The 19608-nt window shown below is 37.5% G+C and overlaps 1 protein-coding gene across 4 annotated transcripts in view; it reads left to right on the top strand.

Moving 5' to 3' along the window:
- Positions 1–19608, top strand: part of AGMO (alkylglycerol monooxygenase) — a 284230-nt gene that overhangs the window by 226371 nt on the left and 38251 nt on the right. For 2 of the 4 annotated variants that reach the window (XM_045185306.3, XM_045185305.2), the window contains one exon: positions 13624–13744. The exons of the other annotated variants lie outside the window; for them this stretch is intronic. In XM_045185306.3, coding sequence (XP_045041241.2) covers positions 13624–13707 — 84 coding nt within the window. In that variant the 3' untranslated portion in view covers positions 13708–13744. The remainder of the gene's footprint in view (positions 1–13623; positions 13745–19608) is intronic. 4 annotated transcript variants of the gene reach the window in all.

Consider the following 19608-nt stretch of genomic DNA (forward strand, 5'->3'; position numbering starts at 1 on the left):
TTCTTAAAGCATTCTGTGACATAAGTGGAAAGTGATATTTTTGTACTCTACAATCAAGAAAAATTGCTATTCAGTTAAATTGATTTTCTAAATGCTCCAAATGTCAACATAATATCAATAATAAATCTTGCATTGTTATAAGAAGAGCATAGAGAAATTGGTACCTCAATAAATTCATCCCAAGTTTTACTTCATAATAATAGCATTGAACAAGTATATGTTCATTACAGTTACCCATCTCATACCTTAATACTTGAATTACATAAAAATCCACCTGAGATAGAACTCCTGTGTTGTATATTATGATCCTCTTAACCACCCATTCCGTTTCTTGTCCATACGGCTTATGTAACGAATGTATTTGAAACATTCCTCACTTCGAGTTCATGCATTATCATTCATGTTGTGGTTTGAAGAATTCTTTTAAAAGTAAAGTTTATACTAAAACAAAACCAAACAAAAAAACTGTTACTTTTTCCAATTTCTTTTACTATTTTGATTTCCTACAGCTTATTCTTGACATACTAGCCAGTACACAGCTGTTAAAATGTTAATTTATAGCATGTTACTTTGTTCAAACCCTCTAATTAATATCTCCATTTCACTCAAAATCTCAAAGTCCTTAATATAGCTTATAAAATTCCTACATACTTTTATTTCTTTTCCTCCTCTTATTCTCTCCCTTGTTCATTCAATTCCAACTGTGCTTGCTCCTTGCTAGTCCTAAAACATTGCAACTTCCGGATGTTTTCACCGTTTTTCTCTGCCTCAAATGCACTTTCTTCTGAGAACCACATGACATTTAAGCACCTTGTTAACAGAAACTACATTCATGCATTATTTATCTATTGCTGCGTAAGAATATTAACACAACTTTAACAGCTTAAAATAACACATTCGTTTTCTCAGAGTTTGAGTTAAGAGTCTAGTCATGGCTGAGCTGCATCCTCAGCAAAGCTACAATCAAGCTGCAAGAGCTGGAAGTCATACCCGAAGGTTGGTTGAGGAAGGATCTATATTCTTGCTCACGTGTTGTTGGCAGCATTCAAATTTTCATGGGCTTTTAGAGGGAGAAGCTTGGTTTCTTGGCTGAGTCTGCCCTCAGCTTCTTTCCACATAGGCCCTTCTGACATGGCCACTTTCTTCCTCAATGATACAAATGGAAAGGCCTTACAATCATGTTATACGATCACAGAAATAATGTCCTGCCGCCTTTGGCATATTCTGTTTGTTATAACAAAGTCATAGGCTCCACCCACATTCAGAGAGGGACACTCACAAGGGACAGAGTACCACGAGGCAGAGATCATGGGGTCCGTCTTCGAGTACGTTTATCACACTTGACTGCCATGTTTATGATGTAGCCATCTTGAACTTCTAACTCTCCTTATTCTCTTCAAGTTTCCTTTCTCCATGATACTTACCAACTTCTAACATACGGTATCATTTTTTTAATTGTAGTTATTTTGAGTGTCAAAGTCAACGAAAATCTTTCCCCACTCTGTGGGTATCAGATTTCAATTAAATTCCTGGCTCTGTTTCCCTGAAAAGAGCTAAAGATGGTATCGACTATGTTATGAGGCATTATTGTGGCTATAATAAAGGCTTGATTGGTAAAATCCATTAGACTAGGAAAAATGTAAATGAACTATAAACACCTGAAGAGGACAAAATACTTTGGCTTCTCTAAATATGTTGAGTCTTGTTTTAAGGCAGTACAGCGCTGGCCAGCAGCTCATGTACCCACCCCATAGGGACCTCATCTCCCTCCACCTCAACTGTCTGCTGTGTGCCCGCTGCAAGGTCTCCACTGGGAGGCATCCAGCTGTGATTTCTGTCTTACAGCCTTCCAAGTAGACCGGGCAATCTATTGAGCCAGAATATCTAGTAGAAACTAAAAAGGTCCCCTAATAGGCTTTATAGTTGTTATCTATGTACTTTTCTGGAACCTTAACTCCACAAGAACAAGAAGTTTTGATTGTTTTGTTCCCTAGTAGCTCTGGTAATACCACTCTCTCCAGTGTTTCCTCCCCCGTAGGGATGTAGTGCCCCCCCCCTTTTTCTTTGTGTTCACTCCCTCTCCCTTATTTGGATTCAGAACACTTTCATCATGGATGTAACAGATGCCCTGCCTTAAATTCCCTTCACTTCCATTACCCAGGACATTTTTATTTCTCTGCTTAAAGCCTGATTGGTACAGCTCCCCCGACCCTAGTCTCTGATTGAGTTCACAATTACAACTTCTTTTCATAGAGAATCTAATTGTTTCCTATTTGGTCAGGTGTCCACCCCTGAGTTTGTCATCTATGAACAAAAGAAACAGGGCCATGAAGTATGGAAATGGCTGATGAGAACAGGGCAGGACTATTTCAAAAAAAGAGAGACAGGCATTGTGAGCTGGGCTTGAGTATTTAATATTCTAATTGAGTTGTCAAATATTCTATTAATAGATTCAAGCCAAACAAGCCTGAATCAAAATTACATAAATCTATGTATGAACAAACTTCATTGGTTCAGAAACAATTTTTCTGGCTAAGAAATTCACACATAAATTCCTCATTTCCTCATCTTACTATGGTTTCTCTGTGTTGAGCCTACCATAAAATTCAGAGGTGAAACTTTTGAAATGGTTTCAAGTGGTCATCTCAGAAGTTTCTTCAACCTCAGATTTATATCTGCAAATCAATTCTGTGACGTAAACCTGTGTGTGTGTAATTCAATTTCCTTTTAAGCTCATTTCCGTCTGAGCCTTCCACTTACTGGAATATATTATCAGGGCATCAGACAGTCTGAATAATGCTTGAATGCTACCAGACAGTGCTTCTACCTATTACAGAAGAAGCAGGTCATTAATTTTCATATCTGGTGAATGCTTTACACATGCAGACTAAATTTTTGTTAATATTGTATACCTTAATTTTTCCAGTGTGCGTCTGATTCTTTAACAAGAAAACCTAGCCAACACTTAAGTGTCTTAGGATTATTTTTATAGTACTGGAAATATTCCAACAAATACTTTGACAACCAACTGAATCATTGAAAAAAAAATAATAGATTGTGATTGTTTAAAACAGAACTTCACAGACATCATTCCCCAGAGATCATCTAAATGGGCCGAGGTCAGCCAAATAATGTAAATATTGGATTTTACTTAATAATCACTTCACAAATGTGGTGACTCAGCACAATTATATTCTGTTGATGAAGGCTTCCAGTGCAATTACTAAATGATTGAGCACAAGTCCATGAGTGGAATGTAGTCACTTGTCTCCTAGCCCGGAATAAATGCTGACAGATGCAAACTTGTGAAAAGGCTGCGTATCACACAATACATCCTAAGTCAGAATTTAAAACCTTGCTTTGGATATTTTCCTAGGAGAAAATGTTACATAAGTCTACAGTTCTCAAGCTAAATTTTAGAAACCATTAAGCCTGTGATATTAGATCATACTTCTTTCCTAATTTAACATGGGAGGGGAGGTTTGGGGATAGTTCCCTACCCCTTTCTCAGCCATATGTGTGGCTCTAGGAAATTTTGCAAAGTGAATGTAACTTATCTCTTGCATCTTACCCTCTCCTTCCTGTTTGCCTCTTCACACCTTTATAACTCTCTCTTCTGCGTACCCATCCTGCTAACTGAAGCCTTGATCTAGCACAGTGTCAACTTTTTTCATGTCATGGATGTATAAACTAACTACTAAAATTATGCAGCACACCAAAAACTACTGTATTTTTTTCTGACCTGACAAAAAAACGGGTACAATTTTGATTCATTCACACCAAATGGCTGCTGTTGTGTTGGCTGTTGCCATTTTTTTTATTTGACAATTTAAAGGGAAAGAGGTCAGTGTTCCTGACTAAATCATCAGGTATTTCATGTTTTAAAAATTCTTGTGGCACACTGGTTGAAAATCGCTGCTCTAGCACATTCTACTCAGACATGCTTTCAGCTGAGGATGACATTCCATGGAAAAATGTATCATGTTTCAAAATTACTTTTTAAATCTACTTTTATCCTGATCAAAACTACCACTTTTTTTAAACACAATAGATGTAGGCTGTCACGTAAATAGTGACAAATTAGAATAGTATACATTATAAAAAACTATATTTTTTTGCATCTTTTTATAAATGGTCTAATCTCAAGGAGATTCTTTTTTTTTCCTAAGATTTTATTTATTTATTTTTAGAGAGAGGGGAAGGGAGGGAGAAGGAGAAGGAGAGAAATATCACCATGTGGCTGCCTCCTGTGCACCCCCACTGGGGACCTGGCCCACAACCCAGGCATGTGCCCTGACTGGGAATTGAACCAGCAACCCTTTGGTTTGCAGGCCTGCACTCAATCCACTGAGCTACACCAGCCAGGGCTCAAGGAGATTCTTATCAATTCAATAACCTTACCTGGAAATTTATGTGTTGCCTCAGTTACTGTTCTTTGTAATACCTTCACATAAGAATAGGCTAAACACTCACCTACTTCTTCACTCCTAAACCCACTGCAGTTTGAATTCCACTCATACGTCCTTATTGATTTTCTATCATTAAGGTCAGCAATAAATTTTCAATTGCCAAATTCTGTGGTCATTATTCAGCTCTGTACATGACAGTTCTGAAGTTTTTCACACAGTTAAATACTAACTCTTCCTTGAAAAAAAATCCCCTTATTCTTGGTTTCTGTAACACTTAAAACTCATCCTATTTCTCTGGACAATTCTTCCAAGTCTTGTAGTTTTGTAGTCTTGTAAGTTTTGTGGTGTCCTTAAATGATTTTTTTCCTAAATGCTATGAAGAAACTCATCAATATTCATTCGCTAAATTGAGCTTTTCATAGAAGATACAGGAAGATGTATTTCCATGTTATCAAAGCGCTGAGTGTCCTGGTAGGAAATCAGGCAGTAAAACAAGACATCTTACTACAGTAAGGTGGGCATTATTACAGAAACAGGATTATCAAGCTGTCCTCTTAATTCAAGTTCTTCTATGGCACTGTGCTATACTCAAGTCAAGACTCCTGAGGATAACTTACCCATTCAGTATCCTTTATTGCCACTCTCCCAAAATTCACCTTATGCTGGGGCCCAGAAATAGCCACAAGAAAATATGTGTCTCGTGTATCATCAGTCTCAAATTCAGTGGCCATGATGAATGCCATTAATTGCTTGCAACACTCATTCCTACTGAATCAGTAGCAGCTACACAATGTCTACAGTTAGGGAGGGAGCTAAAGTCTTGCAGGCCACCCCTTGGTCTTACCAGTGGCCCAGATGGAAATGGACGTTTTTCTCAGCACAGCTATTTCCAATTCATAGAAGTGGACATTCAAGTTGAAACTCCCAGTCATCCCTGTTCAGCTCACCTGTTCTAAAATACCTGTTGTTGCTTTCCGCCTCTCCTCAGAACTCTCTACGATCGTCCCCTAACTGCTTCCTTTTGTCTTCTGTGTGGAGCTCATTTTATCCCAAATTTTGATGGCAAAGGATATTTTTAATATAATCCTCAGAGAGAAATGGATTGTTTCCTGACTAGCAGCTCAACTGCAAAGGGGAAAAAGAAATGTGCAAGACCATGGACTTGGTGACACTTCTTCATGACACAGTTAAGCTCTCCTTTTGCCCACAGCAGCTAACGATTTTCCTGTCTACTCTTGTGTGGTCTACATTCATGAATATAAGTTCTTCTGTTTGGAACATTCACTCACTCCTCTGCTTGGCTAATTCCCTCCTCCTTTTTAAGAGTGCAGCCCTCCAGTCTGTCCGCAGTGCTTTCTTGGATCTCCCTTCTCCTCAATCAACTCTCTGCTAAGATAGGCATTCATTCTGAGCCCAGTATAGGGGCTCCTCTGTCAGCACCTTTTGAGTTGTCAGTGATACCTCTGCCTCTGACATTAAGCACGATTTGTATCTCTTATCACCAGCGTCTAGCATGGTTTGGCTTATATGGGAATTTCTATGGAATGAAATAGCAAGTAATTGAATCTTAACAGAGTGTATAACATGAGGAAGTGAACACATTTTATGAGAAAAAAAATTTTGTTAATATGTTTTAGTATATAGTCCCATGCTGCATGAAAAAGAGCTACATAGATGACAGTGGTCCCGTAAGATTATAACGGAGCTGAGAGAGTCCCACCGCCTAGTGAGTGATAGTCCTCATAAGGTCGTGGAGTAGTGCATTACTCTTTGGTGCGGGTCTCCGTGTATGGATTGTAACACTCTTGGTTAGAGATGCCCTGGGGCACTCACCTGGGTCCTAGTGTGCTTCCCACAGACTCCTCCCCTTTCTAAACCAATATTGCAGCTGGACAAATCCGTGTGATTCCTATTAAAATTACAAGACACCCTTCAGCAATAACCATTAGGAAACAGAAGAAAAATCGGGTTTATTACTTATAGGCCTGGAGCTGCAAGGCACACAAGAGGGCTCACAGTGAGATGGTGGGTAGAGGGAGGAAAGAAAGAGGGTGTGCAGGCCTGGGCTTCTGCTTTAATTGGGGTCCAGAGTGGGGACCGAAGGCTTTGCAGATTCACTCTTTATAAGTGAATTTAAAACATAAGAGTGAGAATTTAAAGTGTGGGAAGAAAAATAAACAGGTAGCCCAGGGGCCAGTTATCCAAATCAGCCTGGCTCTCTGAAACAAAGAAGCCTCAGTGAGGGGGGCCACCTGGCCCTTTGTCTAGTTCTGGGGTTGACAATGTGTTTGCTCAAGATGATAGCCTTTGTTGCTTCTGCTGCCTATATGAAATGGAAGCCCTGGCAATGAAAGCATAAGTCAAACTCTTGTGTTACAAAAAGAAAAGCCAATTGCCAGGGCTTACACTATGATAACTCTCCTGTTTGTGGTGATGCTGGTGTAAACACACCCATTGTGCTGCCAGTCTCATACAAACAGAGCACACGCAAGTACAGCAGCAGGCTGTGCTGCCTTGTGCTGTGTAAGTTCACCCTGTGGGGTTCGCACAAAAAGTGAAGTCACCTGCAAATGCATTATGAGAATGTATTAAGTGGTACATAACTGTACACTCATTTCCTTCATTTAGGTACACAGTAAATTCAAACTGCAGCAGAGCTATGGGTCTGTATGTTGGGGTAATTAGAATATATGACAGTGGCTATTCATTTGTGGAGGATATATATATATATGTATATATATATATTTGTAACTATGTATACATACACACACACACAGAGGGGGACACTCCAAGTTATATATGCTAATAAAATATAATTATAATTATAATTTGAGGACTATCATTGTTCATGGTATTGCATCACTTCAACATTTGAAATTTTAATAAATATTAAAGAAAAATATTTTCCATTTCAATAAAAGGATTTATAAAAGGATGGTATCCTATCTAATACTATATGTGCCACTTATACTTTTCTGGTCTCTAAAATTAGGACATATAGGAGAACTGTGGTAATAGCAGTTTCTCTCTAGGTGTGATGTTGATCCCTCTGCAGACAGAACACCGTTGTAATTAGGCATGCAGCCTCTAGAGTCAGATTAGGTTCGAAATCCACTCACTTATCTGCATGACCTTGAATAAGTTCATTGATCTCTCTTTGGCTCCCTTTCACTATCTTGAAAATAGGAATAATAATGGCACCTAGCTTACAACTTTGTTGTAAGGAACAGATAGACGATTCATGTTCAGGCTTTAACACACTATTTGCACATGTTGTTTAATAAATATTAGTGGCTGGTGTCGGTAGATTAAAAATGTAATTCAGTCTATATAATACTTTGTGTCTTCTCTGAGAGCTCTGACAACCCTGTTGAATTGCTGTCTTTCTCCAGCCATCTCTTAAAGACTGCTGTCTTACATGTAAAATTTTCCAAGCCTTCATGCCAAACCTTTTATTTTCAATTCTACTCAATGTGCAAAGGAAGAATAAGAGAAAAGTATGAAAGAACAATCTTCATTTATTTTATTAACACCAGAATATCTGTCTGAAGAGAATCAATTAAAAATCATTCAAGTTAATAAGCTCAAAGATCCAAATTAACATCACTACTGTGTTTATTCAAATATAAACACTTTTGGAAATATTTTCATTGTTAATTTCATCCAATAAATATAATACTTGCTTATTTTAGAATGTTTTTAATTAAAAAAATTTTAATTACATGTAGTTCCACCAATCAGATTAAACAGTAGTTAACATTTAGATCCATAATCTTTTAGTATTTTTTATGTTTGTATTTTCATGTTTGTATTCACATAGTTTTTATCAGACTAGCTTTCAAGAATGCCAACTAGAAGGAGGACAAAAGGGGGAAGGGGACAAAGCGAGCAGTTTGGATAATCTTAAGCCTGTTTAAAGATGGAGTAGAGAGTGATGAGCTCAAGAAGTTCAAAGAGAAAAATGAGGGATGTGACAGGCAGATGGGTAGGTAGTAAATATTTGGATACTGCGTTCAGAGCCCAGGGAGTCCATCCACTGGGGATCCCTTTACCATGAAAACTAGAGACAAGACAGAAAACATACAAAATATATAATATGTAAAATCATATATGTAACATGTCTGTTATTAGTGGAGGGGGGTGGCTATAAGAGCTGAGGAAGTGGCCCTGGCTGGTGTGGTTTAGTGAATTGAGCACCGGACTGCGAACTAAAGGGTCTCTGGTTCAATTCCCAGGCAGGGCACATGCCGGGGTTTCAGGCCAGAACCCCAGGAGTGGGCGTGTGAGGGGCAATCAGTCCACATTGATGTTTCTCTCCTTCTCTTTCTCCCTCCCTTCCCCTCTCTAAAAATAAATAAATAGATAGTCTTTTCTAAAAATTGAGGAAGTTCTACTTCATAGATTCTGTTGGAAAAGAATGCAACATAATTTGTGGACAGTGAATAAACTTCAACTCATCATCTAATAACTGACAATTTTTAAAAATCTACAAAAGAATATAAAGACCAGGGGTCAATACACAAAACAAATTTGCTGGAGGGGCCTTTTTAATTAACATCCAGTAGCATTTACTATCACAGAAGCAAATTTATTCATTAGTTAAACAAATTTCTACTGAGTACAAAATGCAGTGTGTTCAATTTTGAAATGTTTATCTGTTTTAACCACTGGAATCTATTTTGTAAAACCAGCATCCTTAAAGAGCTATTGCTGGAGTATGTAATCATTTTGGCATAAAACTTAATGCCTAAAAATGCAGTTTGATTTATTGCATGATTTCTTTATCTTTAGTGAGTGAGGGTTTGTGATGAAACAGATGAGCCATTTAATCAGCTTTTAAAAATGCTCACAATGATGTATTCTAGGAAAATGCCTCTATTTTCTATGGTAAGACATCTCTTAATCATACTGGACAGTTTCATTGTATCTCCAGTAAAGGAAATGAACAATGGAAACATTTATGTAGTGTCTGATTGTCTGGGGATGATGATCTGTGAGATGCAGACCTATTATTTAATGCTTTGGGGATTCCCTTCTCTTCCTCCATCATTCTTTTGAGCTCTGGTTTCTGTACTAATTATAGGGAGAAAACACAAGCATTTATGTTATTTCTGGATTGGAAAATTAGACTTGTACTTAACAGTTAAATAATATTCTTAATTAACTAAAAATAGAATTGGTTAAATTGCCATGAGTAATCCCTGTGGCATTTTTCTCCTTTTTAGTGAAGAAAATGGTCCATAACTCTGGATATATATATATATATATACATATGAAACCCTTCCAATTTGTAGGTTTGTGATGCTGGGTTTTGAATATTTATGGTGCACTGTATGTCTGTGATGGTGATTTATTTTTACTGAGTCTCATGGGTTGCAAATTGTCTTGCCAAGTTCAGGGGAGGATCAGAAGAGGATAGAAAGGCTGAATGGTATTTTGTTCCCTATTGAGCTAATAAGGAATCTAGGGCTTATTTAGAAAGCTGCAAATCTCAGACTCCCTCTTAGTCAATTAGTCTAGCCCAGGATCTAATTTAGACTATATTTAGTGTTTCCTCATGTAAAACAGGAGAGATATCTTCTTAAGTCCCAGACATCAGAGGGAAAAAAAAAGGTGAAGATGACTTAAGGATTCTGGTGGAGTGGGAGATTAGTCGGGAGGGAGCACATCTTTTACTGTAATAAAGGAAGAGGACATGTAGGCTTTGTAATGGAAAGTGTCATATAATATACACTAACTTGATCTACTAGAGAGCTGGAACTTCTGTGTGACCTGGAATATGCAGATCATCTGCTGTTGACATTGTGGTCCTTATAACCCACAGGCTATCTTTTTAGAAAAAAAATTTAGAGACTCAGATACCTTTATAATAGTCTAACAGTAATAATAACATTATTATTATTTTCAGTGTAGTAAATTAATTAAAAGGAGTTATATTTTCATCTCTCTAAGAATCAGTGAATACTTCATTGTCTTTGATTAAGAGAGGAAAGCAGCTTTGGTTTCATCCTCAATACATTAAGGCAGGGGTGTCAAACTCATTTTCACCAGGGGCCACATCAGCCTCACAGTTGCTTTCAAAGGGCCAAATGTAATTTCAACTCCTTAACAGTTAAGGAGTAGTTACATTTACACAGTCCTAAAATTATTTCGGCCCTTTGTAGGCAACCACAAGGCTAATGTGGCCCTCGGTGAAAATGAGTTTGACACCCCTGCATTAAGGTGTGAACTATTACATCTACATAATGGAAAGATTTGCTTTCTCTGTATTGTTTATTATCAGCTTTTGTTTCAGAATATACCTGAATGGGGTGAATTGGGGGCAGGGGTTTATGCAGTGTCTTTAATGCATACCATTTACAAGACTAGATAAGGGATTTTTAAAAGATGAACAACACATAGTCCCTGTTCTATGAGAAATTACCCCCCCCCCAAATAAGGCAGAGAATGTTCATAAACATACAATCCTGGTGAAAATATTCTTTTTTATATTTCAATATATATTTAAACAAATAATCACCTGGTTTCAAAAATCAAGTTGCTAGATGAAAATACACATTAAGAACGTTAATTCCCTCTTACTTTTTATGCTTCTTATGTATCCTTTCCACTATTCTTTTTCAAACATAAATATGTATATTGTTTCCTCCTTTTTTATGCATATAAGTTATTATGTATATACCATTTTGCTGCTCCTAAAAGACTTGCTATAAATTTTAAGCAAAATATTTAAGAAGGGACAAAGGAGGAAAATTACTTAGAGCTAAGAAGAGTTGCGGGATGCTTCAAGGATGAGTTTTTGTTTGAGTAATGACCTAAAATATGGTGAGGCAGGGGAAGGGCATTCTATACAGGAAGAGTATCAAAAGCCTCGAGGCAGGAAGTGGACAGTCACAGAACGATTGATTAGAAAATACTAAGAGTTCGCTGAACTATAAATGGAGAGGGCAGTGGGGGGCAAAACTGGATGACTGCTGTAGAGGAAATTGTGGGTATTTTTACCTATTTGGAACCTTGAAACTTTCTGTGCTTTGGAACAAATATACAGATTGTGCGTTACTGGAGTTGGTGGATCTCTGGGTTTTGATGACTGCTAAACTCTCATTTGACTAAACAAGTCAATGGTTTTTATATTACTACTTAAAATATTTGAAATTCTGTTTTAAGCTTACTTGGCCTGTGTTTTCATCACGGTGTAGCTTCTCTCTTTGAAGCTCTCCAGCCACGATCACTGCAGACTCTTCTCTTTGTGTCAAATACCGTTTATACTCTCCATAGCTGTGGGTCTGGTGGGCCAACACTAGAAAAACAGCGATTCTTCCAAGTCCCAGGCAGAGAATAAAATAGATGGGTCTGAAATGATTTAACTTTTTGCTCTACCTTTTGGCGGGGGGGAAAACTAACTCATAAGATTTCTGTGTAATCAGGGTCCATCAATTCTAACCAGATGCACTCTGGGTCTCCAGATGATATATAATAATAAGGTGGTATAGAGAATAACAATGCTGTAGCTGCTTAGGAGCACAAAGAAACGTTGATAAATATTTACAGCCCAACTCGAACAAGATGTGCTGCTTAGATTGAGTTTGAAGATTACTTTCGTGATGATCTAGATCTAGTGAGTAGGCTTGTAGAAGCAATCCCTTGAGATATGACCATTCTCTGCATATTAAGACTAAAGAGATTTTTTACATTTAACTCTCTATTTTTAGATTATATAAATTATAAATAACGTATGATAGAGTGAACTTTTAAAGTAATATAAGAAATTTCTTTCAGTTCTTCTCATACTCTCCCAAATTTCTATCCTTCCAAACAACTATGCCTGTTTTATTACTTACATTTTTTCTTCCAGCTCAGATCAATGAATTTGGTAAAATGTTGGAATAGCATCTATCATTATCTGCACTTAATGTCATATACCTTATTTCCATAATTCAAGAAATTAAACCGTTTGATTTTTAAAATATGGCTAAGAGAATATAATTGTCAGGTGATACAGCTTCTGCTTCTTATTGCACATATGTATTTTCTATTGTACATATTTGGCTCATCGTGCCTTTTCCCTGAAGCTTTGTACCCTACAATAAGGAAGGTTGTAGTTACTCAAGTATTTAGGTCCTTCTCTAATACAATCTCAGTTTTATTGATTAATCATAGATACTCTGCTCTTTTTGTGTGATATTGTTTCTAACTAAGTTGTTCAGTGACCACTGTAACTTTCTGTCCTGGCCCCTGGGACTAGGGCGTGTGCAAACGGGGAATTGGATCTTCACGGCCACCAGCGAGCAGCGCAGCATGCCCGGACTTTCATATTTTTCCTCCAGCCTTTAGTCTTCAAACTTTTGATGTTACCACTTACTAAGTGATGATTTACCCCAGACCCTGTGATTAAAAATATATATTAGTTCCAATATCTGATTCATTCTCTAAAAGCTTATAATGTAAAATATTGGTCCGTAGAAAGAATTAGAATTTGAATCAAGTTCAGCCTATCTAAAAAAATTTAAAATTCATGCAAAATCTTGTCTGGTGATGAGAGTGTAAACCACCTAAGGTAACTTTTTGCCAAGACTAACCTTTATTCATCATGTCTCCCTTCCAATCCAAAGCTGTAACCACCAATCCAAACATATTTCACAGGAACTTTTCTCAGTTCCAGCTCAATTTCAAGTGGTTCTCTGCCTTTACAGACTTACTTTAAATCACCTAGCCCTGGCTAGTTGATTTTTTTTTTTTGAATGGTATAACAAGAGACATGGTTCCACTTTTATTTTTAATAGTAAGTGGTTGGAAACAACTTAAATGTCCAACAACAGGAAATTGGTTTTAATAAAACTACACAATCATAGTTTAAGTCATGAAACAGAATTGTGAGCAACCATTTCAATATTGTACAAGCATTTAGTGACATGAAAAGTTCTAAGTGTACACCCATCTTCTATCTGTTATCCCATGACTGGAAATCCCTGTAAATACCCTCTTCTGATTTCCCTCTTCTATGACACTATTAAGATCCTTAGGTTTCTCTTTGGTGGTGGTACTTCCTCCTGAACTACATCTAATAAACTTAGTTTTGCTGGATCGACAGGCTTTTCAGGTGATCTTTTTGAAAGAACTGATAATAGTCAACAGATGAGAAGACAATTCTTAGAGTCCAGTCAGTGCCTCCATCTTTGACCCATCATATCAGTTACCTTCCCTTTTTTTTTAGGGTAAGGGCACAGCAAAGCCAACAGATGGGAGTCTCACTTTTCTCAAGGAGATCAGCATTGCCTGCATACTGCCCACCGTGTGACTTTCCTAATCTTAACTTGACTGCTGTATGCTAACCTGTGAGTCAATGCCAAGACCTGTCCTACCAGAGTGAGCACTTTATATATCTGGGCATTTATCTTGTCTGATGGAAATTGGCTGACATTCCCTGGTATCGTACATTATTCCTTCCTTTGTCTTCCTTTATGGCAGTCGATTCAAGCCAATTGGAAGTAGATCCAGATGGTGTGATGGACAAAATGTCATTACCAGATAAAGATACAGTTAGAATTCTTCTTTTACTGTTCACTAGACCCATAGCCTAAAATAATCAATGAGCCCCGATGAATTTGTTTTCTCATTTTGGAAAAAAAGTCACCTTAATATTGTGAGAATGAAATTATTTTCAAAACAGTTTTAAAACTTCTAGCATTGACCTGAGCATGCTGCAAATGTTCAGGAATTATTGGAGTTCTTTGTTTAGTCTTTTCCTTTAAATGTCTTAGGTCTCTGGAAATTTCTCTGTAGGACGTGTTCTTACATGTCCTAGACAAAACTGTAAGGTTTCTTTTTAAGCCTAAAACCAGCGAGGTTTATTCATCAGTTATTCAAATATGTTAATTTGCAGAAACATCTACAGAGTTAAATGATAGCAAGTTAAATTATTGATGAAGCACCTTGATTAACTTACAGATATTTCTGATTGGTTTAGTAACATAAATGTTGTTTTAAAAATTATACTAAAATATTAACCTAAAAAAATCAATGTATTCGAAAGGCATACTGCTTTGAAACAGAAGTACAAATTGCTGTAGTGTTCTTTTAGAAGATGTGGATGTGGAGGACCCAAAATATATACACACACCCAGCTTGGAAACTAGCACCGAATTGCCAAAGGACCACTGGGCACTCCACACAGTTTACTACACAAGGTAGATTCACACGGCTTTACTATTCCATGTCTTCTGTAGCATGATGTTAGCCCAAGCAAATTGCTTGATATTTTATATAGGTCCAGACGGATTCATCTTCCAACAGAAACCATCAACAGAGAGTCCACACCATCAATTCAGAAAATCTTTTGCCTCAAATATCTTCATCTTGTGTTGCCACCACTCCTAGACTGTTGTAGGTAGACCTTCACCCAGTCCTAATCCAGCCACCCCACTGTAAGACCTGCGCTAAAACAAACTCTCATTGTTCAGTAAATTCTGATCTCGTATTCCCTCCTCAGAGGCACTGCTGTAGCTCTGGCAGTGGTGGTCTTCCTTAGGGCAGTAGCTGCAGACTCAGCTTTGTCTCAGCCACAGCCTGTGCTGGTGATATTGAGGGAGTTGGTGTTCAACAGTGTTAAAGGCACAGCTCTAGCCCAGGCTTCCTCAACTTAAACCTCAGATTGGCTACTTACTACCTGTGTGACCTTGGGCAAGTTATTTAACTTCTCTGTTCATCCTTATCAACAGAGGATAATAATACCTACTTTATAGAGTCACTGTGTGGATTAGCACAGTGACAAATGCAAACAACTTTAAACAGAAAATGCCATGTGGGGAGGGTAAGAATAGCATAGGAAATGTAGAAGCCAAAGAGCTTATATGTATGACCCATGGACTATAGAGGGGGATGTGGGAGGGAGGGGGTGTGCAGGATGGAGTGGAGTGAAAGGGGGGAAATGGGACAACTGTAATAGCATGATCAATAAATATATTTTTTAAAAAAGGAAGAAAATGGCATGTAGTAATAGGAGTATATATCATTAAATTATTTAAAGTAGTATAATAATTATGAGTATTACATTTAAATGTCCTTATGCATTTAAAATATTTTATATTAAAAATAAATGTGCTTATAAATATGCTTTTCCGTGACCATAGTATTGTGTAAAATGGTATCATATATAGTAATATCATGTAACATTGGAATATTTTTCTTCAACAAATTTTATCATTTCACTTCTCAGATTCTCTGAAATGAAGACATTTGACTTTTCCTTCCCTTTTTTCACAGACATAATCTTATTTGCCTTGTGTCTTAAACATGTTTAACCCTTAGATGAATTTATTAATAAAATGAAAAATTGTTGAGCGAATAATTTGAAGATATAATAATGTGCTTTAAAATGTGTGTGTGTGTGTGTGTGTTTAGTGTAGAGCAGAAATCACTCTAGATTCTTGTTAGAAAATGGCAACAAAGACTTCAGGGACATTGCAATAGCGGTAAAGACTAGCGCACTGAAAGAGAGAAACTGAACCCCACGCCACTGGAAAGAAAAGATGGGAGGGCTTTTAAGTGCTGGGGTGAGCTGATGGGAAAGTACCTGAGGACGTTGGTGGGGACTTGGTCAGTGTGGTTAGACTGTCTGTGTTTGATAATTTGCACTTATTGAAGTTAGGTTCCTACCCTCCCACAGAGCCGGGAGATAGAGTCCTATCTGTCCTGATGGTTTCATTTCAAGGGGAGGACTCCCAGTTCCCTGAGGAAGACATTTCCAGGTTGTAAAATTAATAAGAGACTAGGAGATTGACATTTCAAAGGGGCAGAGAACGAACCGACAAACCCAAGTTTTCTAAAGTAACTGCTCTAAGAAAAGGGAGGTCAAAGTATGTAGTAAGGATGAAGTTTGTGTAAAGTTTAATCAAGCTGAGGGGCCCCTGAGGCTCTGGTGGACAGTATAGAAGGTGGGGCGAAAGGAGGATTACAGTTGTGAGCAGGCAAAACAGTTTATTCTTGTGTTATTGTTTATTAATTACTGCATTATTTGCCAGATGAATACCTTGTAAACCTACGTTTGCTTCACGGTGTAGATGTATATAACTATTTTTTAAGGAAAGCTGTGGTCTTTCACACGTGCAAGAAAAACACTCACTTTAACTTTTATCTTTGTTCTTAAGGAAGCGTATCTTTTCATTTCCCTGCCTTCTTATACCCCACTTACTGAAACAGAATTTAAATTCCGTAGTTGTGTGTAGACAGATTGCAAATGTAACTTATTTTATATGCAAGGAAAAACATCTTTCTCTACACCTAAACCAAATATGCCAAAGAGACATTATCACAGGACTGTAGAAAAGATCTTAAATATCCAGGAGACGTATTTCTTCTGTTCACATGCAAAGAGAACCCAGGGGCAACAGAAGGAAAAGGGAGTCTGTATGTGCTTAATGGCAATGTTTGTTTGGGAACTGTGACGTAAGCCTGACCCTCCAAGGAAGAAAGGACATACAACACTCGTAAACAAAGTTTCTCCACCCACGTGTTCTGGATCTCAGCTGCCGCTTCTGGAAGCGGCTTCCCCTTGTTCTCGTTCCACTGTCTGGCATGAATATTTGCAAACACAAAACTGCATAGCGAAATCATCTTTCAGGAAGTTCCAAGAGCTACAGGGCAAATTTGAGGATGATTACCAATGGTCATAAAACAAAGATCAAAGGCTCTTTCTTTACCTTAATTACAGAGATTTCTTTACTTTCTATGCTGGAGTTTAAATACTTTCTGTCTCTCAGATGGCTATTTCTTAGTTGTTTAGGTCTGAGGTGATGGTTGCACTTGTTTTGTGCTTCAGTTTAGTTTTAACATAATCACAGTGTTTGGGAAATTTTTGAGAATTTTGATGATGGAATAAGAATCTGAGTTATATGAAAAGCTCTAGTCCAAGTTTTTGCCACTAACTGGTACCTAGACTTCATTTTTTTTTTTAAGTTAGAACAAACTCCAGTAGATAAAAAGAAGGCAGCAACTGCAAATCTCTTGGTATCTAAATTATATACCCCAATTTGCATCTTAATTGACGGTCTTTCACTTCATTGCACCTGCCAAAACCTTTTTTTTTTAGAATATTTTTTAATTTATTTTTTATTGTTATTCAATTACAGTTGTATGCCTTTTCTCCCCTTACCTCCCCCCCACCCCAGCTGAACCCACCTCCCTCCCCCACCCCCACCATCCCCCCCGATTTTGTCCATGTGTCCTTTTAGCTTTTGAGTCACACATGTCAGTCCAGGGACCAGTTATTGTCTCTATACGTATCTCTTATGTCCAAGTTAAAGGGGGATCTTAGAAGAGCATTTTCACATCTAACATTTAATAGAGACACTTCAGGACAGGAATCTTTTATCTTTTTTTGCCGTACTTACCTATAAAAAGCTATTTCATTTGTTCATTGATTAATTTGTCAATAAATATATGATCACTCTCTAAATGTAGCAAAGATAGAAGTTCTTATTTATAAACAACTGTGAAAGTAGTTTTTAATGAGCTCTATAAAATCATATCTTAGTACATGAAATTCCCTTAGTTATTTCTTGAGGGAATATTTTCCACCCACCCCATGCTATAGATTTTTCTTTAAAATCTTCAGAATCACTCTCTTCAATTAAGAAACCATCCCAAAGGTTTTAAATCATCACACTCCAGTAATACTTTACAATGTGTAACTTAAATTCCTTATAATTGCCTGTCTTGCTCAGGACCTAGTAAGCAGTACCTCATTTTCCTTTTTAAAACCTTTCTTTACAGTGTTTGAGGGCTGTTACAAAGTTGTCTTCAAGTTGCCCATTCACCAAGAGCGATGTTTGTAGGGTTATTGAACTCCGAACCTCCCTCCCAAGGAACACCAAAGGGTAGCAGACTTTGCTGTGGAATTTCTTTACTACCTCCCAGTGCATCCTAAGAAAAGAACTCCATGCAAATTTTGGAGTCTGAAACACAATATTGCTTGTTTACCTCTTTTTATTTAGAAAGTAATATTTTAAATTACTTCCCAAAATGAATTACATTGATCTTCTATCTGAAGAGTGTAAAAGTAAAATTGATATTAAGTCACCAAATGGAGCTTCTGGGCATTTCATCTCCATGTTGCTGATAGTCCATGGCTACTGGTGACCATAACAATCTCTATTTTTCTTCTTTGGGGTCTTTCTAAAACTATAATTGATTATTCTCTAGGAAGACAAAATAAAACCAAAATCAACAACTTTTGTCCATAGCTACTTCAAACAGGAACCACTAGTCTCCAACGACGGCAGTAGTTGTCTATGAACAAAGTCAAGTTCGAGTGACAGTTCATCTATGATACACTGGACGGAACTTAATTACCAGTGGGCAGACGAGGAAGCCCTGCTGAGCTCAACCTGTATGGTGGTCACTTACGTGTTGACTTAAATTTTATTTTAGTCAATTGTCATTATGTATTTGCCCTCCTCCAGACAAATATTTAGGGATGAAAATAAATAAAGCAAGGTCTCGTCTTCATGAGACAGAAGGTCCATGGAAAAGAAACTGTACAGATCATTTCGATACAATGAGAACGATGTTTAGATACATTGTAGACAGCGAGAGGTTGTTAGAGAATTGTTGGCTAACACAGCTGAAAGGTCCTGGCTGAGCCTCTCAGAGGAAGCTCTCTTTGAGCAGGGATTTGCAGAGTTCATAGAAGAAAGAGAGTCATTCCAGGAAGAGAAAAAATGTAACAGAGAGCATCAGATGCTCTGCATAGTAAGTAGCATAAATAGTAAGTAGCTCAGCATAACTACAGGGCAGGGCTGAGTGATGGATGGATGGGATGGCATAAGACCAGAAGAGGAAGGCAGGGGCCAGATTTTAATAAGTGTACATTGGAAACCTGGGCTCTGCCACCCACCTTAATTTTTGCACTGCTCACAAGCTAAGCATGGTGTTTATATGTTTAAATTGTAGGATAAAAGCTGAATGAAGGATAATATTTTGTGAGACATGAAATTATATGAAATTCCAATTTCAATGTACATAAATAAAGTTTTATTGGAACATGGCTGCTCCCATTACTTTACACATTGTCTGCAGCTGCTTTTGCACTAGAAGGGCAGGGATGAGTGGATGTGACAGGGACCATATGGCCTGTAAAACCCAAAACATTTGCTATGTGTTCCCTTCCAGAAAAATTTTGCTGACCCTTGCTGTAGAGACC

Source organism: Desmodus rotundus, chromosome 6, assembly GCF_022682495.2.
Source record: "Desmodus rotundus isolate HL8 chromosome 6, HLdesRot8A.1, whole genome shotgun sequence".
In the NCBI taxonomy this organism is placed as follows: domain Eukaryota; kingdom Metazoa; phylum Chordata; class Mammalia; order Chiroptera; family Phyllostomidae; genus Desmodus; species Desmodus rotundus.